Source organism: Suncus etruscus, chromosome X, assembly GCF_024139225.1.
Source record: "Suncus etruscus isolate mSunEtr1 chromosome X, mSunEtr1.pri.cur, whole genome shotgun sequence".
NCBI classification, from domain to species: Eukaryota; Metazoa; Chordata; class Mammalia; order Eulipotyphla; family Soricidae; genus Suncus; species Suncus etruscus.
Genome location: NC_064868.1, coordinates 29,891,235 through 29,918,742, shown reverse-complemented (window position 1 = coordinate 29,918,742; position 27,508 = coordinate 29,891,235). Strand labels below are relative to the sequence as shown.

Below are 27,508 nucleotides of genomic sequence, written 5' to 3'. Positions count from 1 at the left end.
TAAATATATGCCAAATACTATTATATGTAATGTATATTTTAAAATATCAGCCTTAGCAGTCTGAAGAATAAACCCATTTTCAATTACAGGTATAAAATCCACTACCCTAAAATAGCTGCCTTGATAGAATGTGTGCAAAAGTCATTCTTGAATTTGAATGAGACCAAGAACAGTCAAATTCCAGTGCCTCATTGTTTTATCCAATATCATTTTTATTGAATCACTGTGAGATATAAAGTTTGCCCCCCCCAATGCCTTTTCGGCAGACACTTCTCTTTCTTTCTCTGTCCCCTCTCTCTCCCTTTCCTTTTAGGTATCATATTTTGTAACACTAAATCTGAAATGGTATAATGAAAATCACGTTACCTCCTTTTAGTACCTAGTTCTTGTCCATTTCTAAGTATCATTGTCATAGTAGTCACTTTCTTGCCCTCACTGAACTCCCACTTTGTGGCAATCTCCCATCATGGACCAGCTCTTATGGCTTTCATTTCTAATGTCTTTGGATATTATTCCCATACTATTTTTAATGTTTCATAAATGAGTATAATCACTCAATGTCTGACTTTCTTCCTCTGACTCATTTTATTTAGCATGATACTCAACATGCCTATCCATTTACATAGTTTATACCTGCGTGTTTTCTAATGGATGCATTCCATGAGCTGTCTTTGATATCAGACCTGAATCCATAAGGTACATAGAAGAAAACATTGGCAGAACTCCATGACATTAAAGCTAAAGGCATCTTCAAGCATAAAACACCGCTGACCATACAAATGGAAGCAAATAAACAAGTAGGGCTACATTACATTAGAAGCTTCTGAACCTCAAATAATGACCAATAATTTGCAAAATCTCTAATATCTTTTAACCTGAGATTTGAGATTTCTATTATGTCCCCCATTAAAAAACATGCTTATTTTTATGATCCAGCTGTGTTGTAAAAATCCAGAACCACTATACATTCACACACAAACATAGACACATATATATGTGTAAATTCTTTTAAGTTTTAATTCCAGAGAGTGATCTTTTGACATGGTTTAAATAACATTAGCATTCTTTTTTAATTTTCTCTTTCTTGGGGGGGGGGCACAACCAGCGTTGCTCAGGGGTTACACTTGGCTATCTGCTCAGAAATCGCTCCTGGCAGGCATGGGGGACCATATGGGACGCCGGGATTCGAACCACCTTTGGTCCTGGGTCAGCTGTTTGCAAGGCAAACCGCCCTACCACTGTGCTATCTCTATAGCCCCTCTTTTTTTAATTTTCTGATTAGGCTCCTCTGACAGTTAAAATGGGGATGAACAACAGGGTGCGACACTTGGCACATTTTGTTCATCATGCATTTTAAAATAATTGAAATAATAGCTTCCCCTCAAGAGTGTGGTCAGTGTTTGTGACTTTTAAAACTACCCTGGGTACAATATTGAGTGAATTCAGTCACTTCAAGGGAGGAAAAGCATTTGAAGGTAGAACTGCTACCTTCTTGCTCTGAATGACGTAATGCATTGGTATCACAAGGGGGAAATTCAGAGGTCAGTTTTGGAATAAATCAACTCATGTATAGTTTGCTATGTAAATTCGGTAGACAATACTCCATGATGCTGGTGCTGTATGATAATGGATGCTTTTCTGTATGATAATGGATGATTTTTACATTTGAGAATCTGAATCACAAAGCTTCATTGAAATCACACCTAGTGATTATAGAAACATCTGTCTAAGAAAATACCAAAGGACAGTACAGTGTCATATAAAAACTAGTTGGCAGTAAATCTGCACTGGATGGGCCACTGTCAATGGACACATCGAACATAAAAGACATGTGTGTCTATTTCATAGACTAGCTTTGTCAAAAAAAAAAAAAACGACAGGCTTCCACTGGTACACTGAGATAAGAAACAGCTGTTGTTGATGTCGGCACCACTTCGAGTAAGGAAAGGCTCATTCTGGGATGTGCTTGTGAGAGGTCCCATAGATCTGATCAACTTTTGAATACATGCCAGACCAGAATCATTTGGCAGCCCCAAGTTAAGTAGGTGACAAACATTTGACAAGTTATTGAGAAGAAGCACCAAATCTAATCATGGAATGTCATCCAATTGTATGTTGTTTCTAAAGCAAGTCAAGTAGTTCCTGTGTGTGTGTGCATGTGTGTGTGTTTGTGTGTGTGTGTGTGTGTGTGTGTGTGTGTGCGTGTGCATGTAAGGTGAGTGAGTGCAGGGAAATGCATGGGAACTGGACTTGGCTGTTGTTATTTTCTATTTTGTTACTATATAACATTTCTAGTATAGATTTAAAAGTTTCCAGAGACAGCAAAGCAGTTGCTTACTTTCAGTTATGAATTATGAATCAAAGGAAGAAAAATATCTTTCAATAGCAATAATTTAATTCAATCTCACCATTATTTTATAGTAACACATAGATACAAAGGAGTGTTTTTATTTGTTTGTTTGGGGGCCACAGCTGGTGGCACTTAGAAGTTACTCCTGGCTCTGTGCTCAGAAATCGCTCCTGGGAGGCTCAGGGAACCATATGCGATGGCGAGAATAGATTCTAGGTCTGTCCTGGATCGGCCACATGCAAGGCAAATGCCCTACCGCTATGCAATCTCTACAGCCCAAGATTTTTTCTTTTATACGTGTTGAAGTAGTAATTTCTATGTATAACTAACATACTCAGCCTTAAACATTAGAAGTTACAAACTCCACTTTTATAAAAGCATAAAATTTCAGATTTGTAACTTAGAATTTTTTAATTACCTTCTACAGTCTTTTCAGGTCTTTTGTTCAAATATATTATAGCAGTTGACTGAGATTTTTATTTCATTTCCATGTTACTAATCCAAAGATGGCTCTAGATGTTTTCCATAGGTTTTGCTATTTGTTTCACCAGGTATTTTTTTTTCTTCTGCCTATCACTACATTTTCTGCTTGAATATGGTTTTGATTAGGTATCGAGCCCCTGTCCTGGCTATATTGTTGGTTAATCCTACATGATACTTCTTTTTTTTTTGTTTGTTTGTTTTTGGGCCACACCCGGTAACGCTCAGGGGTTACTCCTGGCTATGCGCTCAGAAGTTGCTCCTGGCTTGGGGGACCATATGGGACACCGGGGGATCGAACCGCGGTCCGTCCAAGGCTAGCGCAGGCAAGGCAGGCGCACCTTACCTTTAGCGCCACCGCCCGGCCCCCACATGATACTTCTAAGACATGTCCAGAAATACTGTCCAAAATCCAAACTGCTTCTTCTACCAGAATAACACATTCATGGTCTTCCAACTCGGTATTTCTGATCCATTTGAGTGATAAGGAACTAGGGAAAAAAGATAGATGATCAAGGGGGAGTGAAAAGGGCCAAAGAAAGAAATAGTCCAGGGTTTAAGACACAGGGCCTTGTATGAGATCCCCACACTGCATAGAACAGCAAGTTGTGATCCCTGAGCTGGAACCAGATGTGTCCTGAGTATTTCTCAGTGTAGCCCACAAACAAGCAAACAGAACACACCCAAAAAGGCCTGAAAAGGGGGGAACTGAGAAAGAACTGGAAAAGGGAGAGAGATGCTATAAGGGTGAGGTGCTTTCCTTACACACATATCACTGGTACCACATATCTCCCTGCATATTACCAGGAATGACCTATTCTGACATCCAGAAGCACGAGTAGCCCCTGAGCACCCCTAGGCTTACCCCCAGCCTTCCCCCAATGCCCCGCCCCCAGAAAAATGGAAAAGAGTGGTAATGAAAATGTGGGACCATACATTGCGCATAGAGGTCTGTATGCAAACATTAGCCCTTCTCTGTTTTAGGTTTAGCAGTAATGCCAGGGAGAGCAGCACCAACTGGGCTACAGCGTGCTCTTCTGCTTTCTCTGATACTGTTATTTGAAGAATGGTCCCTGAGTAGGCAAGGACTATTCTTCTCTACCTTATTTCCTGCGTGGGAAGGTGTGGGTTTGTTGGTTGCTGAAATGTCAGACTCTGACCAGGCAGGCCAGCGAAGTTCTCAGATCTTAATTACTCTGTAAATTGATCTGAGCAAGAGAAGAAAAACTGACACGTTAGGCAGAGAAATGAGAAAGGCAGCAGTGGACAAAGAAAAAAGGAAGTATAACAGGGAGGAGGAATAGAAAAGGGAGAGAATGAAGGCGAGGGGCTACATCAGAAAAGCAGATAAATGTTCCCCCCATTAAAAATCTGTCTGCCAAAATGAAAAGGCATAATTAACAGCTAAATACAAAGCTGTGTCCTTTATCTTTTAATGACAGATCGCCAAAGTACAAAGAAGCCTGTCTTGTTGAAGGTTGGGTGACTCGATTCCTCTATTACTCTATATAAAACAAAGAAACTGTAGTTTCATTACCTTTAAATTGTCTAGCAGTGAGTGAAGTTAACTTTTATTAGAAGCTGTTCTTTCCTATTACACAGTGTAGTCAAGGATATATTAGCTTTGATGTTTTCTTACATCTCAATACTCGAGTGAATTTACTGTGAGACTAATTTAGAATAGAGGTTTTTTTTTTTCTATATCCATAGGAGGGAATAATGGTCAGCATCAGTTGTATTTCAAATTATAATCATAATGAAAATACAGGGGAAGAATGGACAGAGACATACAATTGCTTATTGTTTATTAAGAATGCTTTCTATATTTATGATCTTGATAATAATCTCTGTCTTTTTAAGCTCTACCTTCTAAAAACTCTATTCAGAAGGAATATTTTAACATTGAAAAATGTTAAAGTGGCCCCTAATTTAATAATTTTGTCTTAAAGAAAGTACCTTCTTTATTCAACAATATGAAAATATGATTTGTTTGTTTGTTTTGGGGGGGCCACACCCTGTGATGCTCAGGGCTTACTCCTGGCTGTACACTCAGAAATTGCTCCTGGCCTGGGGGGGCACATGGGACGCTGGAGATTGAGCCGAGGTCTGTCCTAGGTCAGTCGCGTGCAAGACAAACCCCCTACCACTGTGCTATCACTCTGGCCCCTTAAGATGTTCTTTAGGAAAGAGAACGCCCTCCAACTGAAGTATTTAAAACACAGTGTAACGATAAACAATTAGACTAATACACAATAAGGTCTTTATAAAATGAATTCCCAGCATGTGATATTTAATCTCATCTATAGGATTCACCACTCCCTACCAGAGTTTTATTTTACACTTGTATTGAGTGAGAGTATTTCCCTTTTGTTTATCTTTTCTAATCAGATCGTGCTGGTCAGCGGAATATTTGAGGCACCAATTAAAAATATAATTGGTAAATAAAATTGGATTCTGTTTAAACCAAATAGGAAAAACAAGTATATCAGAATGATAAGACATTTAGTACTTTCCTTTCAGTAACTTCAAATGTAAATATATCACAGAGGGATGTTTCAACTGCTAAATTAATAAAGCCCAGTCAATCAAATAGTAAAAGATATTAAGAAGCAGCAACAGGAGACAGGAAAAACACCCAGTGGAGACACAGAAGAGAAAACTCATTCACTTTTTTTATCTGTTCTATAGGGTTAGCTGTGGAATGCCTCCCCCCTTTGCATTTATCTTTGTGTTTGAATGAGTTCAATTTCACTTAGGTTAGAATAGAAACTTCAGAACAGCAGGTTAATCCTTCCTGCCTTCATGGGCAACTGAGCAAACAGACCAATATCAGTGTAAAATTGTAATTCTAGAGATTTATGTTGTCTTTCCTGTTTGCAGTGAGCTTGACCTTCTTGTCTTTCTTTTTCTTTTTCAGCTTCTGTCCAGGGTCCCTGGGAGAGAGCCATCTCGCCAAACAAAGTGCCCTACTACATCAAGTAAGTGGGAAGCATCTCTGTTTTAAAGGAGCTTTTATTATGACAAATCCATGTTTTTACAAATGAATTTATTTTTTAAGTGCAACTTTAGCTTTGCCTACAATACCTAATTCTTTCTTCCCCCGGGATGCTTGGGTTGTTGGCTCATGCTAAAATTAACCTGAAATTTTGCTGATGCAATTGGGAACTGTTTGGGGGAAAATTCATTTAATGCAACATCTTTTCTTTTGTGATTGAAGGTCACGGACATTTTCATAAGAGAAAAAAATGCCCATATTTTATGATTGTAGGATTGAATATTTATGTTTCCATTTATTGAGACATTTCTTACACATTTCTTTTTGAGACCATGATGAAAAAATTCTCCTGTTTTGGTGAATTGCCCTAAAGGCAGTCAGCAGCAGTTCCAGATTTGTGAAGCTGAGATGTTCATTCTCAGTACATGGCACTCTGCATTTTTCACATAATAACAGCAGAATATACTGTTTTTCTAGGGCCATTTGTGTCAATCAAAAGAGTGCAGGTATTGTGAAGCACCTTCTGCAGGATGCTGTGTGAAATACAAATTATGATGCATTGGGTTGATGTGGAAGAGAGGAGAAAGGATACTGAGTTATTATGACACTTTAACAGTCACTCATTGATTGAATAATAGAGGCCAACTTAAATTTAACTCTGAATTGGCTTACCACCAACCATTAAAATCAATCAGATTCCTGAAATAAACTTCAATACCCACTATAGTATTTAAACATCCTTTTGCCATAATCTGAGTAAAAGTGTTCAATATTTTCCCCTTTGGGGGCCTGCCATCCTTTATCAAGTGTGTTTTCATTCTTCTACTGCCCCTCAATTCTTCATAATTCAGTTCTAAAGCAATAACTGCAGCTCTAGATCTTCATTACCACAATTCTCAAGAAATTTGATTTCATGCCTCAATTTTGTGAACTCAAAAGAATGAAGACGAAGGGGCCTCTTTTTCCTTTTCAAGGAAAAATAAATCCTTCAGAAGAGGCTTGTCCTACTACCTTTTCCTAGTCAAGCAAGATATCTTAAACTTTGAAACTAATATTTAATATGCTTTATTAGTTTTCTTATTTTAATCATCTATTTTATTATAGTTCTTTTTGTAATTGTCACCATAATAACCATGTTACTTCTTTTCTATCACCTAATGTGTTAAATAATATTTTGATTAAGATGTGTACTATATTGCTTTACTTTCACTGTATTACATCTCTATCATAAAACCATTGTGTTTGCACTTACCACATTCATCTTCTACATTTCTGTCCTCATCATCACAAATACTCATTTCTTTTTCTCTTTTGGGGGGAGGGCTTTTGGGCCACACCCTATGATGCTCAGGGGTTACTCCTGGCTATGCGTTCAGAAATTGCTTTTGGCTCTGGGGACCATATGGGATGCCAGGGATCGAAACAAGGTTCATCCTGGATAGGCCGCATGCAAGGTAAACTCCCTACTGCTGTGCTATCGCTCTGGCCCCACAAATATTTGTTTCTGACCAATGCTTGAAACCTGCTATTTCTTCAATCCAACTATAAAGATCTCACTTTACATAATTTCTTTATGAACTGAAGTAAAAAGTCCACTATTATGAATAATATTTAGAACCACTTGAGAATACAAGATATGTTATTGTTCTCCAACTTATTAACTATTTGGGAGATGATACATCACTTACAAAAGATCCCAGGACATTGCATTGAGAACTGAAGATGAATCAGAGCAAAGAATGGGAAATGAGAGAGAATTCCGAGGAACAATATTTCTTGTGTATTAGGAGTCTTTTGGTATTCTTCAGTAGACTTTTAGAGCTCTTATTCTCTGTATCTCATGTGTACTATTCTACTTCACTGACTTGAAAATCGTGGTGATGGAGTTGATAAGGGTACGTGTCTAGAAAAAAGAAAATGGGAGTTCTTGTCCTGGCTCTTCAGATAGTTGATATATGACCTTGGTGATTTCTCTTCTATAAAATAAGGAGCTGGACTAAATGATACTTAATGCCTTTTGTTGCTTTAAGACTCAATGAAAGTCACACAAACTCTTGTCTTGTCCACATTTAAAACCCAAAGTCTAGTTTTTTTCTGAGAATTTTATCTTCACTGTAGTTATTAAGTTAATGTAAATTTTGGCTTAAAATCATAGTAATTCTTTTTCTTCTTTGTTTAATAAACTTCAGATATGACATCTCAACCCTCTCCAATTTCCCTATGTAGCTATTTAAATAACACAAATCTTAGTATATAATTTAGGACAATTATTTCTTCTGGTTAATAGTAAGAGACTTATGACAATAGATGGGGAATATTAGTAAAAATGTGGGGACCTTAAAAAGCCTCAAAAATGATCAGTTGCTTGGAATGAGGAATTAGTTTCTCAATAATATATCAAAGGCCTTACAGGGAACAGTTCTTTCTCTCATTATAAGTTAATAAAGTAAGGCTTATATAATTTTTTAAATATACCTTCAAAATGTTAAGCTTGTAATACATGTAGAACACATGTTAATGAAATTTGCATAGTTAATTAGCAGGTTATTAATATTATTTGTGATTAATCACACAGAAGTATAATCAAAATAATGTATTTATGGTAGAATTACTGTGATGTACATGGTTCAGTGGACTGATGTACACGGTGCCAGTGCACTCGCAAATATCATTCATAATCTAAGATGCTTCTTAAGTCCAAAATGATCTTATTATAATGGCATTGTTTCAAGTAGTTTCTATTATTCCTTTATTGTGTGTTCTGACTTCCATTCAAGAGTTTTAAACACACTTTTCCAGCTCTACAACATGGTTTCCAAATATTTTTAAATGCTTTATAATATTTCTTTTTCAATGATGGAAAAAACTTAAAATCTATATAGCAATTCAATATACAGTTCCTACTTGGTTGTTGAGTTGTGTATTCATCCTTGAGGTTATAAATCATTAGCAACATCTTTTGCTTTAGATTGCAAATCAGACACTATTTATGCCTACATCCCGACACCAGCTTTGCATATGATGCTAAGAACCATGATTTTGATACTTCAAACTACATGTTTGTCTAGTTTATTAGTCTATAGCATACATCACTGTTACAGTTTTCATATTTTCTCTCCCTTGGGGCTCTCTTATTCCTGCCAGCATCTCTTTCAGGTTATTTGATTACAGCTTTCATTGCCACTGAAAAAATAATCACCAACAATGTTCAACCTGTTACAACTGCCTTTTCCACTCTCTGCCATTTTGTAGTTTTTTGGCCTACTGTCAAACTCATGAAAATTTCAATATAATAGCCTTTCACCAGCTGCTGCATTCTGTTAGGATTTCTTTCACCTTTTTATGTTGCATACTCCCATATGGGTAAACTAAACAGAGCCAAGAGCTGGGACTCTCTTGCTTTCTTAATAAGTTAGGAAATTATTCTTCAGTGTTCTGGACTGTCAAAAGAATTTAGGAATCATAAACTTGCATTCGGTGTGTTCCTACATAGATGACATAATAAGAGCAAAAGAATCAGTGCAGTGGGTCAGATTAACAAGGCAACTTGCCCCAAACTCTGTCCCAAATACAGGAATCACTGACTGTTTCGTCAATTAACCTAGAAATTTTCATTAAAGAATATTAAGATGTAGTGGAGCCAGAGATATAGTACAGTGACCTTGGTACTTGCATTGTCTGATCTGGGTTTGACCTCCAGTATCACAGATGTTCCCTTAAGCACTACCAGAAGTGACCCCTGAGCATAAAACTAGGAATGAGCTTTGGACACTAACCTAAAAAAGGATGCTTTATAACCTGACATTGATTCCTTCCAGTGGTTTCTTTTGCTTCTCCATCCTCCACATCAAATTTTATTTAGAAATAATTCTTTAGACTTACTGATTTGTATATAAATAAATAAAATTATATTTCAGTTCTTTTTTTAATCTCCTACTTTAACCTCAAGAGATGCCCCAAATTAATTGCTGTGGAATCCAGTGAATACAGTTCTATTACCTAGAGTTGAATTTAATTTTGATTCTACTCACTAACCCCTTTTCATTTTCATCTTTCCAGTCTGAGAAAGTCTAATCCTTTTTAGTGGTTCAGCCTGTCCTTGAATGAAAGATAAGCATTCCCCTTGATCATCTTAGTTGCTTTTCCTGGATCTTTTCCAGCTCTGTTATATCTTCCTTGGGATGTCGTGATACGAACAGCCCAAATATTCGTTATTAAATTTGTTAACAGTGTCTCCAGTCTCCAGTCAGTCATGAAAAAAAGTAAATGATATTTTCTGTCTCCCATTGGTGCAGAAATGGAGAAACCAATTGAGGTCATAACCTGTTCTACATATATTAGTTCTAACTGTATTAGTTCTGAAGGTTGGTTTACTACTTCTTTTCTGTAATACCAACTGAAGTGTTTGACCTTATATTTCTGCCAGCTGTCCCTTAGAAGGATTTGAGATTTAGACAAGCTGGTCCTTTTTATTCTCCTTCAAAGGCTCTGTGGTGCTAAATATTGCGAGGCATTCAGTAACAAAATCTGGTAGCTGACCTAATGATTCGATCACCAGTAATGCATTTGATCAGTTCCCTTTCTAAATATATTTAAGGCACTTCACAGATGAGTGGGAAATGGGGTTCAGAGGAACAGTTTAACGGTCAGATCTTTTCAATAATGCAGTGCCCCAGAAGCAGCCCATATAGAAAAAAAGCATAAATCTTTCTGTGCCATTCAGTTGGGAAGTTGTACATATTGCAACTGATATCTAATTGCCTTGATCATCTATTCTTCTTTCCACTCTCATTGCAAGCCTGTTTCTACAATCACCTATTGCACTAATGTTTTTTACAACGTTCTGATAGGTCCTGCTTAGCAAAGTACAACATAAATACTCCCTAGCTATAGCTGGTAATCACTTCAGTCAACATTTTTTATTACTTTTACTATGACTGTTGCCAAAATTTCTCATTAGAGGACTTACTCTCCTGTATTCTGATGATTGCTTTTCCTATGTTTCTACTAGTCTAAGTACTTAACTCTGTTCCTGGAATTGGAACCATATGCTAGACCTACCTATCAGTGTTTGTGTCATCTTGATCTTCATTCTCCTGGAAACATGCTAATTTTATCTGTGTGCTTCCTAACTACAGTTAGTTACAGCATCCAAATTTTTACAGTACATCACTTCATATCAGATTGGTTCTATTTTGCTTTTCTGGATGACTTTTCATATGCCAATCCCCTCCCATATTTAAAACATATTTTTCCTTCAGTCTTGTTCCTAGTCCCTATTATTTCTACTATGCTATGAATTGCTATATATTTTAGTTTTGATAAATTTATTTGTCCCTTTGATTGCTATTTCAGCACCTGTATTTATAGAGAGAAGAGGCAATGGTTATCAATGCCTCCGCTTTAACAGTGTGCAAAATAGTAATTATCTAAAGTTGGCTGGTTTACAATAGGTACATCTTCTGAAAAGGATATGGGCTCTTTAAAAAAAGGAAAAAGAGTTGGAGGGATAATAGAAGAAGGAGTTGAGGCACTTGCCATTATACAGTTGACCTTCAATTCAATCCCCCATACCACATATGACTCCCAGAGCATGGTCAGGAATGATGGCTCAACCCAGATCCTGGCTTATTCCTTGAATTTTGCTGGGCATATCCTTTAAATCAAAATATTTCCCTTTGTCTCATTCGTGGTGCCTTATTGTATTCTGACATTCAGACCTGGAAATTGTTGAATGTGACAGAGGTGTTCTTAGTTGTTCTTAGGAAATGAATATGACTACTATGTGTGTGTATAATTTTGTGCTGTTTCTCATAAGATCCTTTCCATATATATTTTCCTTCAAAATATTCCTGTAGTAGCTGACAAGATAATATGAAGTAATAGAAATAGTAAGTAGAAGTTAGGAGACTTGAAATCTGGTTCCAGATTTGCTACTAACTGGCTATTTAACCAAACTGTGTACCTCAGTTTCTCCATTTGTCACTTAAATCGGATGAATCACATAATATCACAGGTCATTTTGAGTCCTGACATTCTCTGATTTTATGAATGTTGACTTTGAAATAGAAATTGTTGGTGACACTTTTCCAAAGGAGTGAAAATGAATCTTCATATTGCCCTTGAGTATTCTTATTGCGCCATCAATCTTCCTAGAATAGAAAGGACAAATACTATTAAACTTTTTACTTAACTGTTTAGCATCAATGATAATAGGAAGTGGATGTAATAGAGAGTCAGCTGTCTAATTTCAGCTGTCAGTCTTTGAGGATACTGGTGAATATGACTGGGTAATTAAATTTGTGCAGTCGCTGCCAAAAGTCTGATGTTCTGACTTTTCAAAAGGCTTTAGTACACAATGATAACCCTGAGGTTAGTCTTTTCGGCTGTGCTTCTGCTCCACAGTGTGATGGTTCCAAAGGTCACAGAAGCTAAGTCTCATTAAGCTCTGGAACCACAAGATGGACTAGTTGGTAATGTATAATTGATGGCATCGTCATGAAAACGACTCAGTTTAAGATCTTAACATTAAAGAGGGTGGATGAGATGCATAGTGCTGAGCCATGTTCTGATGCTATTCTCAATTTCCTAGATCTTGTAGGTAGATGTACATCTTAGTGTCTTCCTGCCCTTACTGATTCATACAAAAATATCAAAACTTGGGGCCAGAGAGATAGCACAGCAGTAGGGTGTTTGCCTTGCATGCAGCTGATCCAGGACAGATGGTGGTTTGAATTCCAGCATCCATCTGGTCCCCGTGGCTGCCAGGAGCTATTTCTGAGTGCAGAGCCAGGAGTAACCCCTGAGCACCACCGGATATGACCCCAAAACCAAAAAAAAGTCAAAACTTTTTTCTATAGTTGCATAAACTGAAAAATATCACTTTGCCATCCATAAATCACCATTTTCATGAGAAAGGGGTGTTCTAGCCCTTTTCCTAAAAGAACTCTCATAAAATATTTGAATGCCTGAGCAGTATCCAAGTGTTTACAGGTTCCTAACTCCTTTAACCATAGAAAAATCTTCAAATGTTAGGGTGTCCATTTAGATCTAGTGTGTCTCAGATTCTTTAGACTTCACCTTTAATATATGCTGAGTCTTTTCTGCAGTTTTTCATGCCTTCTGTGGTTAGGATTGTCATAGGAGACAAAACCGTATATGTCTAAGTAATACATAATCAAATCCAGAGGTCTAGATTACAATCTTCCTTTTTCTGAAAACATGATTGGCGATATAACTCACCCCATCCAAGACTGAGTTTTCCCTATCAACAGTAAGGATGGAGATGGAGAAACAGCCTAAGACCACATGAACTTGCTTTATTCGACTTAAGTGAGTTTCTTTTGTTTTTCCCAAATGTCAAGTTGCTGCTTCTGATTTTACACTAGTGAGTCGAGCTTTAAACAGATAATGCATTTTTTCACTAAGCATTCTACTTTGGAAACTGAGATCTGGTAGCTATTGACCCTTCAAAGATTGACATTGATGATAAGACTTTATTTCATAGAACATGTAATAGATGTTGTTTGTTTATTTGTTATGAGACCACACCCAACATGCTCAGAGCTTACTCCTGTCTTTATACTCAGGGTCACTCCTGGCAGGGTTCAGTGGATTGTGTGTTGCCAGGGATCAAACTTGATTCAACCCTGTGTATAGCAAGTGCCCAGATCACTATACTATTGCTCCAGCCCTTATAGAAATTTTTGTAATAGTTATGTATATGTGCAATAGCAACAGGTGGAAATGTATATATGTGGCATCTGAAATACAATTTTGCATACAGGCTTAAAAATTTTTTTGTTATTCCTGGGATAGCATACTTATACCCTGCCTCATTTGCCTCCCTTTGGGAAATATGAAAGTGAACCTAACACATGTAGATTTCTTTATCCAGAGGAAGAATATATCACCTATCCCTTTATATTATTTCTTGTACATGTACCTTTCTTATATAAATGCAGAGAAGGGAAATGATTATGATCTAGACACAGGGGTCCTCTAACATTTTAAACAGGGGGCCAGTTCACTGTCCCTCAGACCATTGGAGGGTCTGACTATAGTAAAAACAAAACTCATGAACGAATTCTTATGCACACTGCATAAATCTTATTTTGCAATGAAGAAACAAAACAGATACAAATACAATATGTGGCCCGCGGGCCATAGTTTGAGGACCACTGAGTCTAGAGTCTCAAATCTTCCTTTGAAAACCTAACTTGATTCCATTGTGACTGTTATTTGAACAATTAACCTAACACTCATTCTACTTTCTGACACATAGGAACTATCACTCAAAGCATATGAATTAACATTCTTTCTCTTCTCTAAAATGGAATTGAAGGCTGATTGCCATCTACTTGATACTGAATGTTGGGCTTTTAGGAACATTCATACAGATGTATCTAATATTAGCTCTGTATTTATAATTTCTTTTAGGACACTAATATGACCTTGATTAGTTTATTTTCATTCTGGGAGTTCCCACATAATTTGGGCTATGTGTGAATTCCCAAACATTCCTAAGCCGCTCCTAGGCTTCTCTAATTGCTTCTCATCCTGGCCTCCTGGGAAGCTTTATCCTGTTGGCTTCACAAAGGTCAGCAGAAGCCCAGACAACATTTGAAAATAATAACCTTGAACTGCCTCTCCCCTTTGGATGATTTCCGTAAAGCATTAGTCCTTTGAACACTGACCTGCTTACGAAAAATGTCCCCTTCTCAATGGGAAAGCTTCAAATCCCTTACTGTCTCACCCTCTCTCATTCCCTGGGAAAAATTAGAAGGATTTAGGAAGAAATACTTCTTTTAGGAAGAATGTTAGCCTTGTGTATGTATGTGTATGCGTGCATGGATCCTGTAAGCGACTTAGCTGGCTGAAGAGCAAAGGAAATTGTCACATTCTCTGTGATTATTATTAACTCCTCAGTGGATGAAATGAGAAAGCTTCCCCATCCTTCTCTCTCTCTCTCTCTCTCTCTCTCTCTCTCTCTCTCTCTCTCTCCTCTCTCTCTTTCTCTTTCTCTCTCTCTCCTCTCTCTCTTTCTCTTTCTCTCTCTCTCCTCTCTCTCTTTCTCTCTCTCTCTCTCTTTCTTTCTCTCTCTCCTTTGTTTTCCCTTCCTCTACTCAGGGCTGATTCTGTGCTTAGAGATAACTCCTTCAGGCGTTGAAGGAACCATATTTAGTTTCCTGGAATTGAACTGCAATCGGATGTGTACAAGGCCCCCTAAACCAACTCATCAGTACCTAAGATGGAAATCTATTTATAACTAAAATGAAAATAAACATTATAGACAATTTTATAGATACCTACACCTGAACACATGTATATATACATATCTGTACATCGATGTTGATTTAGAGAGGTATTGGGTTATATGGGAGTGAAGTAGGAAAAAGAAAAAACAAGAATTAGCAGGAAGAAGAAAGTATTAACATCAGGCTTATGATTTATTCTCTGTGGGATATGAGGGAAATGAATGACCTCAATTCAACAACCCACCTTAATAAACATGCTAATGACCTCTCAGATCTCTTTGTTAATCTTGTTAAAGGCACTTAGCAGAATAATAATACCTGAAGCCTCCTAGCTATAAAACAATTTTAGCAATATATACCTGATATAGCTAAGTTCATTCATTGCAAATAAACCTGGGATTTGGGGATCATGACTGGATGGAAAATGGGACATAGTCACATGAGCATTTTCTCTATTTTTATTAACAGAATATAAATTGAAAACCCTTGGACACTGAACTGGAATTTTTCTTTTTTATTTTGTGCCACTGGGGATTAAAACCAGGGCATGAACAAAAATCATGTGCTCCACCACTGAGCTACACCGTCACTGTACACCTGTGCTTTCCTTTCTTTTTCTTTTCTTTCTTTATCTTTATTTAAGCACCATGATTACAAACATGACTGTGGTTGGATTTAAATAGCAAAAAGAACACCCCCCCTTGACCAGTGCAATATTCCCACCACCAATGCCACCCATCTCCCTCCTCTCTTACCCCCTGCCTGTATTCGAGACAGGCATTCTACTTTTCTCACTCATTAACATTGTCATGGTGGTTGTTAATGTATTATTTCTCTAACTGCACTCACCCCTTTTTGAGGCGAGTTTCATAGGTTTTCCTTTCAATGCCAATTGTTTGAGATAATTTTGTTTTGATTAGAGATCACATCAGGATGTACTCCATGCCTACCTCTAACTCTGAACTCAGGGATCATACCTGGTGGTGCTCAGAGTACAGTATGGGATGCTGAGAATCAAACCTGGTTTGTTGTGAGCAAGCAAATGTTCTCTCTGCTATTGTATCACTCTAGCCCCTGTTTGCCATAATTAAAAAATCTTCTGTTTATATGAAATGAAGCATGTTGGAGCAGATCTATTTGAGGATATATCTGGCTAGTTTTCTATTCCAGTGATAAGTTCTATTTTCTGTTTATAAATTCTGATCATTTATATTTCCAAGAAAAGAATGTTTTATCTGTGCCTGGTGCTTTCCTATGATTTTTAAATTATTATCAAAGATCAGTACTGAATAAGAATCTGATTTATGTGAGTACAGCTTGAATTTCAGCCCTTTTTGCTTATATATACATATATATGTGTGTGTTTATTTTAAAATTTTCTTTTATAATAAGAAAAGAATGATGGGGTTATAGAATTTCCCTTATCACTGTCCCAATTATAGGAAATCAAGTCTAAACAAAGGCCATAAAATGCATAAAAATTGCCCAGTTCCACCACTAAGCTCCAAAAGAAAATAATGTCTGCCAACTCTTCCCAGGTAGTCTGATCAAGGCTGCTGACTTTGGAACCTTCTTAGAATATGGGCAGGCAGATTCATCTTCCCACCTGAAGGAACAGTAGCCCACAGCCACACCCAACACTTGCCAACAGAAATTTCTTAGATCCACAACTTAACCTTCTCAGAGCCACCAAACTTGTTCCACATCTAAATATCCTGGACCACAGGGCCACAGATTTTCATATTAATGTCAGCCAAGTACAGTCACAGAAAATCTGGTGGAAAAGTTATAGAGAAGGCTACCAAGCTCAGTGAGCCTAAATTATAACAACAGAATGCTCAACTTGCATTAACCACAGTCTAGTAAATTGTTATCTAGTGACTTTAGTATTACCATTGAGGGATATAACAATTATTACAAATTGATTCTTACTGATCTACATTTTGATCATTCTACTTACTTGTGTATTGTAACAAACAATATAAAATAAATGTTGCCTTTAAGGGAACAGGCTAGGATGATAGGTAGGAAAGTGGGGGACACCAGTTGAGGGAAGGTCACACTAGTAGTAGAATTGGTGTTTGAATTTTTAATGCATGAAACAACTGTATTATTAATAACTTGTTCAATCAGAGTGTTATTATAAAAAGCTGTGAAAGAAAGCAAAGAAAGGACCAGGGTTTAGACTAGTGAGGGACAGAAGACTGCAGAGATAGCTCAATGAGCTTAGTGCATGCTTTATATAAAGGGCACTGCTGGGGGCCACCTAAGCAATGTGAGTAGCAACCCTCAAGCATAGAACCAGTTAGTAGTAGCCTATTAGTACCAATAGATGTGACCCCCAAAATAAAATAATTATCACATGAGGAATATAACAGTTACACAATTCTGTCATGAAAATGATATAAATGATTATTTTTTAAGTTTCTTTAGAACTGATCCAGATGAGAGCAAGAAATTCTGTAATTCCTGAAAGTCCTAAAACTTCTTTAGGTTTTAAATCAATTATTTTGGTAAAATTCCAGCTCCTTTGTCCCTTACCCCATTAAAGTATAAATCCCTTAGCATGCTTGTGTCTGATACATATTTTGACATTTTCTTTAACATTTTATTAACTCACACATTAAATTAAGAGTCAATATTAGGGGGCCGGGCGGTGGCGCTGGAGGTAAGGTGCCTGCCTTGCCTGCGCTAGCCTAGGACGGACCGCGGTTCGATTCCCCGGCGTCCCATATGGTCCCCCAAGAAGCCAGGAGCAACTTCTGAACGCATAGCCAGGAGTAACCCCTGAGCGTCACAGGGTGTGGCCCAAAAACCAAAAAAAAAAAAAAAAAGAGTCAATATTAGATCACTTGTTTTGATTTTTGAAGACCATGCAAATTTTAAGAATTGACCTAATGGGCCGGAGAATAGCATGGAGATAAGGTGTTTGCTTTGCCTGCAGAAGGTCGGTGGTTCAAATCCCGGCACCCCATATGGTCCCCGAGCCTGCCAGGAGCGATTCCTGAGTGTAGAGCCAGAAGTAACTCCTGAGCACTGCTGGGTCTGACCCAAAAACCAAAAAAAAAAAAAAAACAAGAATTGAGCTATGATCTTAACAGTTACTTCAATAAAAGAGTAGGTAATGATAGGCCATATAGAGAGTCATATGAAGCTTTTTATTCTAGATAATCCCACTAAAATTACAGTTGATTGTATTGTACTCTGAAAATAATTTAGTCCAATAGCAGTTTGATGAAGTTGGTTGCCTGATGATTGAACTGGCCTCCAAAATAAAAATTCTTGGAAGTTTCTATATTAGAGAAAAATGTTTCTAAGTAAATACATTGCTTTAGAAACTCCTGTGTTCAAAACTGTTTTTGAGGAAATCTTAAGAAAATGCCACAAAATCCTACTTATTTCAGGACTGTCTTCAGGCTGTCTTAAGAAACATTCAGTTATTGCAGATAAGTTATGTTTTCATATCAAATAATTTTGAAAGGTATTAAAGTGAGGCAGGTTGTAGAGTTGCAATGATACAGAGGCTTACTGTTATCCAGTTGGGAACAAAAGATATCCAGTGTGGGGTTTAATTACATTCAACCAGTTCTTGACTTTCTCTGGAAAATATTTAATGTCTATCAAACAAAGAAAATAGATTAGGGGTTGGGGCTGGAGATAGGTACAACAGATAGGCCACTTACTTTGCAAGTTGCCTAACTAGGTTTGATTCTCACATCCAATATGTTTACCCAAACTATGATCCTTGAGCATAGAGCAAAGTTTAAGACTTAAGCACTATCAAGTGTGATCCAAAAAAAAAAAAAAAGAAAATAGATTATGGGCTAGAGTAATAGTATAAGGATGAAGGCACTTGTCATAAATGCATCTGATCCAGGTTCTATTCCACGTGTCTATCTCATGTGACCCCAAAGCCATCAAGAGTGATTTCTGAACACAAAGCCAAAAATTTGTGCACAGCTGAATATGGCCTAAAAACTAAAAAAGAAGGAAATTTAAAGTGGATTCATTGTATGAATACCAAATGTTGATTTAAAAGCAGACTTTTTTTTCAAAGACCTCTTTTTTTTTGTTTTGTTTTGTTTTTTTTTTTTTAGCAGGGGAAAAGTCATCTCATTATATTTTAATAAAACTATTAAAAATAATGGAATTCATATGCTGTATTTTCCAGCATATAAGATGACTGTTGAAACAAAAAAAAAAGTCAACCTAAAATCGGGGGTCGTCTTATATGCCGAGTATATCCCGAAAAAATGTTTCAATATGCCGCTAAACGAAAATTGTCTGAATATTGCCACAAAACGAATTTTCTAACTTGATCCTGCACCAATCACTGCCAGGCTGCTTGGACCGCCTGTCTAACTCAGCCAATCCAAGCAGGCTTTTGATGCATGCAAATTAGACAATGTTCTGGACCCGAATCTACACTGTCAAAAGCCTGCTCAGATTGGCCAGAGTCAGAGAGGAAGTCTATTACAGTCTAACCTTTGAACCTTTGCTTGTTGTGATTGGCTCACTGTGGTACATACAGTTGCAGCACAGGAACATTCTGTCTGATACAGTGAATATAGGCCTAAACCTGTTTTAAGTGCAAAATTAGGGGGTCGTTTTATACACCGGCAAATACGTGACTCATATTTTATATACTCAACTACCTAGCCATTTTTTATCCTGAAAGTATTGAAACTAGCAGGTCATTTTTACTTTGCTTTGTTCCATCATAAAATACTTGCCACTTATATTCTAAGTCCTTGAATGTATTGCTTGAGAAATGTGTATAGTGAAAGGAAGCACTCTGGTGTTAAGGCAGAAGTCTATTCTTTCTGTACTGGCTGGTAGATTTCAAAATATAGTAATTGTGTTTCACTTGTAAATAGGAAAAATTAATATGGAAAGATGGAGAAAACATGTTGAGTCTACAAAGTCATTTTTCCTGAGAAGATACCTGATTGTAACAGTAACTAAAACTAAGCTATGTCAGAGAGCTCTGGCAGAGAGCTTTTCTTTCAAATTAAAACTTAAAACACAGATATCTAGTAGAGTATATGAAAATAAACCTGCCTCCAAAGGATCTGGAAGAATCATAGGAATATTGATTTGGGGGGGGGGGGTTTTGGGCCACATACTCAAGGGCTACTCCTGGTTATGTGCTCAGAAATTACTCCTGGCTTGGGGGACCATATGGGACTCCCAGATTTGAACCACTGTCTGTCCTGGATAGGCTAAGTACAAGGCAAATGCCCTACTGCTGTGCTATTGCTCCAGCCCCAGTATTGAATAATATTATCTCACCATTTGTACCTCAATTTATTGTACTAGTATGGGCTGAAAAATACAGAATTAACTCAATAAAAATAGTGGGGTAAAAATAAACATAAAATATTGAAATTAAGATCACTGAATAATAATGGGAAATATCCCCAAGATATCATTATTTCTTGGGGAAGTATGAATCCCAAAACAGCAATATTTTTATCCAAGTAATATTTAGTTCCATAGTGAGCAAACACTTTTATTCTTCAGTTCTACGAAGAGCAGAATCAAGAAAGATACTTAGTCTCTTTGGATGTATTTCTTTTAACTTTTTTAGGGTGCCACACCCAGTAATGCCCTCAGAAGTCGCTCCTGGCTTGGGGGACCATATGGGACGCCAGGGGGTTGAATTGTGGTCCACCTTAGGTTAAGCCGAGTGCAAGGCAAATGCCCAATCATTTGCACCACTGCTCTGGCCCCTCTTTAGATATATTTCTTAAAGATGATAGATAACTTTGTTCAGAATTTTTATTCTTAACGATTCCAATTTCTGCTGAATTTAGTCAAAGTGTTTTGTCAATTTGGTATTCTTTTTACTTCTCCTTACCTAAATATATGTATCACAAAAACAAAGTAGAGACATCACAAAGGTCATTAAGTAATAGTTATGGCAATAGAAAACAGATTGTTGTATATATCAATGATCTTCAACTGCTGGTTCATATTATGGTGGCAGGCCAGAGAGATAAAGAAGTTGAAAACCATTGGTACAGATTACTAATGAAGATAACAAATCTGTGGAAAATTAATTTGGAATATAAAATACCAATGCTAGGCAGAGATAAAATAATAAAGTCATAGGAATTTAAATTGACATGAGCGTATAAGCATGTAAATTCTTTAGATGTTATAAAATAATATGCGTATGATGGCACAATTATATTATTCTTTGAACTTCATGACCTATATATAAGGAAAGAAATCCTGTACACCAGTGGTCCTCAAACTTTTCAACAGAGGGCCAGCGCACTGTCCCTCAGACCATTGGAGGGCCGGACTATAGTAAAAACAAAAACTATGAGCTAATTCCTATGCACATTGCATATATCTTATCTTGAATTGAAAAAACAAAATGGGAACAAATACAATATGTGGCCCACGGGCTGTAGTTTGAGGACCACTGTCACAGTAGCATCCCTTCTGCTAATCAACCAATTTGCAGATACACAGATCACTTTTTCAAGTACAACATAAGGATATGATTTCATTCTATCTTTTAAAAATTGGAAAAAGTTATAGAAACTATAATGTGTCGGTTCTTAGTTATTTAACTTGAGTAGCACAGTAACTGTTTCCAATTTCTAAATTTTGTGTATCTTTTTCAAAGAAAGTAAATAATCTTTAAGCACCTAATTGCTGGAAATTTCCCCTGATTGTATTCCAAAACTGTTCAAATCATCTGACTGTAAATATCCCACAGAAAAAAAACACACAATTGTTGCTTGGTGACTATGTTTAGTTTCATTACTCCTCATATAAAGTACACTTCTTAGCTGACTATGCTTTCTAGTTTATTACTAATTAGCAAAATCTACCTGCTTTGTCAACATGAAGGCTCTTGAAACTGAGCCCGGAGTACATTTTTCTGCAATCTCAAAGAGGAAAAGTATTTATATACAAACAGTAACTTTTCTCACTGTCCCCAGAAAAAAAAATGGATAAGGAAGTTTTGTTTATATTTTGCTTTATACTGATAGTTTGATATAATTTGAGACCGAACTTGGCAAGAAATAATTGACTGCTATGAGGAATTACAAAGAGCCATAGTGGAAGCAGAAAAGCCAGTTAGAAGTGCTGCCCAACAATAGAATAGACTAACTCTACTAAATTCTAGTCATAAAGATCATGAGAAGTGGCTTTGGATTATGTGGTCAAGAGATATGTGTTTAGTGAATATACTTGGAAACAATCATTCTCATATACTTGAGGCCAGGAATAAGGGGGAAAGTACTACAGAAATCTGGTTTTTGGATTAGATTAGGTCTTTGAAGATGAACAAAGTTTGTGGTGAAAAACAAGAGATCTACCTTAGCTATTGACAGTGCAGGGGTTGGCTTGGAGGATTTTGGCTCTCCAGTAGTACATAGTAGATATTCTTTATCCCCAGAATAAGAGATAATCTTATCATCTAAACAAAAGGATGGAGTTGCTGTCCTGGTAGCCACTTATCTCTATAGAAATTCTGCAGCGGCCTGAGTTTAAATATGTTCATTGTGAGAAAGCTTCTGATTCTCTAGGTGTGCAATCACGAGTATGAATCTGAAGTTTATGGAATTTCATATTGTCAGCATGTGTATAAGTATGTTTATGCACATATATGTATGCAAAAATATATGTCTTGGACTAATAGGGATGAGATGCTAATCACAACTTCTAAGTAGTAAACTTGTTTCTAAACTTGTTTCTCTGTGCTAAAGGCAAATGTGATCAATAGTCACACTCATTTGTGGGATTTTTTTGTTGTTGTTCTTTTTGGGCCACACCCGGAGGTGTTCAGGGGTTACTCCTGGCTGTCTGCTCAGAAATAGCTCCTGGCAGGCACGGGGGACCATATGGGACACCGGGATTTGAACCAACCACCTTTGGTCCTGGATCTGCTGCTTGCAAGGCAAACACCGCTGTGCTATCTCTCTGGGCCCATAAAAATTATTTAAAAATAAAAGGAGGAATAAACTTTAAATTGTAAAGTGTAGTGGAATGACTCAGAGAGAGAGAGAGAGAGAGAGAGAGTCCAACACAGAATGATCTCTCTCATATGTGGGTGTTGCCCAAAAAACTAAAAAAAATTAAAATAGAAATAGTGATGGAATGGATTATATGAAGACTAAGGCACATGCCTGCATGCACCTAACTTTGGTTTTAATCCCCAGCACACTTATGGTACCCAGAATAGTACAAGTACAGAGCAATAGTAACTCCTGAGAATGTCCTGTCATAGCCCAAACCTCACCAATCCCCAAAAACAAACTGGTGAAAAGTGAAAAGTTGTTAGGGAGGTGAATATCAAAACCTTGGTGTGATACCACTGCACACACTATGGGAAAGCTGTTGTCAATTCCTTCTCTGCAGGAAAAGGAAAATAATAAAAGTGTCCACACAAAATTGAAGATATTTAAAGAAATCTGAAAACCTCTTGTGCACTGCTAGTAGCAATAGTAAATTGTGCAGACATTGTAAACAGCAGTTTATCGCTGAGAAGGTTAAACATAAAATGACAAAATGATACAGCAATTGCACTTCTAGGTATATACCCGAGGAAAAGAAAACAGAAACTCAGATACCTGTACAACAATGTCCCTAGAAGCAGTATTCATAATAGCCAAAATATGAGAACAACCCATCAATAGATGTCTAGATAAAGAAAACAGTATAAATGCAAACTGTGGAATATTATCCAACCTTTAAAAGAAATAAAATTCTATTACAGCCTATTACATGAATGAACTTTGAAAAACATTACACTAAATGAAATATGCCAGTTGTAAAAAACTAATATATATGCCACTTTGGTACTTAAGTAGTAAAATTCATAGATGTGAAAACTAGATTATTGATTGCTGAGAAATGGGATGAAGATGGAAAGGGAGCTTCATGGATACAGAGTTTTTGTTTTAGGTGATGGGAAAATTCTGGATTAGATAGTAATTATTTCAGAACACTAATGCTACATAATTATATACATTAAGTTATTAAAATGATAAATTTTATGGTAAATTTAGATGTACTTGTGAAACATACACATCATTGTAAATCAATTTAACAAATAACACCTATTTCTGAGAGGAGTTACCATGATATGCATGATGCCACTTCAGTAATAATATTGTAAACTACAATGTGTAACAGGGAAAAAGAAAGAGAGAGACAAAGAGAGAGATTAAGAGTGGGAAGAAAAATGTCTGCTATACAGGCAGACTGGGGCAGGGGATGGGGAGATGCTGGAGAGAAACTGGGGTCATCGGTGATAATACATGTGAACTGGTGAAGGGGTAGGTATTGAACATTGTATGACTAAAACTAAATCATAAACAACTTTATAAGTAATTTGCATAGGATGCATATAAAATAGTTAAGCTTATTTGTAAAATCTATATTGAAGATACATTTATATATGTATACTTTATGTGTGTGGCAAGACAATTATATATAAATAAGGTACAGGAAGAAAAGATTTTTTAACTAATTTTTTTCAGTTGACTGAAGTTCTGTGATTTACAATACTGCTAATAATGGCTTCTCATGTATATAATTTTAATACAACCCTCTCATCATTTTGGGGTTTTTTTGGGGGCCACACCCGGCGGTTCTCAGGGGTTACTCCTGGCTGTCTGCTCAGAAATAGCTCCTGGCAGGCACGTGGGACCATATGGGATACTGGGTCCCCCCCCCATCATTGTACCTATCTCCTTTCCCCAAGTACCCCAACACCCCTTCAACACCCCACTAACCTAACTAACGTAGATCAGTTCTTTTGTGTTATCTTTCTCTGTTGCTACCATTCTGTGTATCTTTAGGTGCCACATATGAAACATCATCATCTCTCTTTCAATCTGACTGTCTTCACATGGCAGGATAGTTTATAGCTTCATCTATATTTTTGCAAAATGCATGATTTTGTTCTTTCTTAGAGCTGTGTAGTATTTTATTATGTAAATGTACCACAACTGCTTGATTCATCATTGGCATTTGGGTTGTTTCCATATCTGGGCTAATGTACTATGTATAATGATGGACACATATGGTTATGTACTTTCAAATGAATGTATTTGAGGGTTAGATGCCATTAGATGTTGGGTCATATGACAGTTCTAGTCTTATAGTTAAGTTATATTTCCATATTGGAATCCAAATGTTTTGTTTGGGTTTTATTTTGGAAGTCACATCTAATGGTGTCTCTCTTTCCCAAGAAATGCTCAGTGAACCATGTGGGAGGGGATGTCCCAAAGTAAAGCATTAGTTCCATCCCTTTGAACTACTTCCATAGTCCAGGAAACAAGTATTTTTTTTTCTTTAAGCATCCAGGAAACATCCCTGTGCTCTTGAAATCTGTAAAGTGATTTATTTCCTTTAGTTGACCTTTAAGGTGGGCGTACAATAAATATTATTGCCGAGCTTACATGGTATATTGTGATTTTTTTCTGTTATGCTAAAATTAAAACATAAAACTATAAAATGCATCATTATCTGTTAGTCATATTTATAGAAGTGTCTCTGATCACTGTGAAAGCACACATGGCCATTTCACCCATAATTAGCCAATTTAGCACAAAGTTACTTTCTACTTGGTCTATTGCATTTAACCTCAGTTATATTTGTAAAAATAGAAACTACTATTTTTTTACTACTTTCTAAAAAATCTCACAAATACTAAAATGTCCTTTAATTTCAACTACATGTAATAAATAGTTGGAGGGCTAAAGCATAGCAGAGCCTTGCACGTAGCTGACCTGGGTTCAATCCCCAGCATCCCATATGGTCCTCCAAGCCTGCAAGGAGTAATTTCTTGTTGTTGTTGTTGTTGTTGTTTGTTTGTTTTGGGTCACACCCGGCGGCACTCAAAGGTTACTCCTGGATTTGCACTCAGAAATTGCTCCTGGCAGGCATGGGGATTCGATCCACTGTCAGTCCTGGGTAAGCCACGTGCAAGGCAAATGTCCTACCACTATGCTATCTCTCTGGCCCCATGCAAGGAGTAATTTCTAAGCATGTGCCAGGAGTAACTCCTGAGTCCTGCTAGCTGTAGCCCAAAATTCCAGGGAAAAATAAATAGTTGGATTTTCTTTGCCTAATATAAATTTCAAATAGTTTCAAATAATTTCTTTATTTAATCACAATGGTTACAAACATTTTCATAATTTGGTTTCAGCCATAAAATGCACACCCTCATTTACCAGTGCTACTTTCCTGCCACCATCGTCCACCCATTTCCTACCTCCACCCACCCCCTGCCTTTCTTCAAGACAGGCATTGCATTTATCTATCATTGACATGGTAGCTGTTAGTGTAGTAATTTCTCTAACTGCGTGACTAACTTAGCATTGTTTGTACTAAGCTTATTATCATGTGTTGGTCCTTCCAGCCCTCACCTCTATTGTCTCTCTGTGTTATTATTATACTGTCTTTCCTTTTTTATCCTTATCTTTTATTTTCTTAAATTCCACATATGAGTGAGGCTATTCTGTGCTTTTCTCTCTCATTCTGACTTATTACACTCAACATAATAGTCTCAGAATCCATCCATATAGAGCAAATTTTGTGACTTCATTACTTCTAACATCTGCATAGTATTCCATTGTATATGTGTACCAAAGTTTCTTTAGCCACTCATCTGTTATCAGTTATCTGGGGTGTTTCCAGATTCTGGCGAATGTATATAGTGCTGCTATGAACAAAGTAGTGCAGAGGGCATTACTGTTTTGTGCTTTTGTGGTCCTAGGGTATATCCCTAGGCATTGTATTCCTGGATCATATGGGAGCTCAATGTCTAGTTTTTTTAAGGAAGCTCCATATTGTTTTTCATAAAGGCTGGGCTAGATGGCATTCCCACCAGCAGTGAATGAGAGTTTTTTTTGCCCACATCCACACTAGTAGAGGTTATTCTTATTCTTTGTGATGTGTGCCAATCTCTGTGTTGTGATATGATATCTCATTATTGTTTTGATTTGCATATCCCTGATGATTAGTGATGTGGAGCATTTTTCATGTGCCTTTTTGCCATCTGTATTTCTTCTTTGAGGAAATGTCTGTTCATTTCTTTTCCACACTTTTGATGGAGTTATATGTTATATTTTGTTAAGTTCTGTCAGTACCTTGTATATCTTAGATATTAACCCCTTATCTGATGGGTGCTGTGTAAATAGCTTCTCACATTCCATGGGTAACTGTTTTACCCAAGTCACTGTTTACTTTGAATTACAGAAACTTCTCAGTTTATTGTAATCCCATCTGTTTATCTCATCTTCCATGTTTGTGAACAGTGGTATTTCTTTTTGAAGATACAAAAAAAAGATATTGTAGTTCAATATCATGAAGTGTTTTGCCTACGTTTTCTTCTATATACCTTATATCAGGTCTGATATCAAGGACTTAAATACGTTTTGATTTAACCTTTGT

The 27,508-nt window shown here is 36.9% G+C and overlaps 1 protein-coding gene across 1 annotated transcript in view; it reads left to right on the top strand.

The window, feature by feature from the left end:
• DMD (dystrophin) overlaps nt 1-27,508 on the top strand; it is a 2,686,579-nt gene that overhangs the window by 2,440,282 nt on the left and 218,789 nt on the right. Inside the window, exon 62 of the mRNA XM_049766737.1 lies at nt 5,748-5,808. Within this exon, the coding sequence (XP_049622694.1) occupies nt 5,748-5,808 (61 nt within the window). The remainder of the gene's footprint in view (nt 1-5,747; nt 5,809-27,508) is intronic.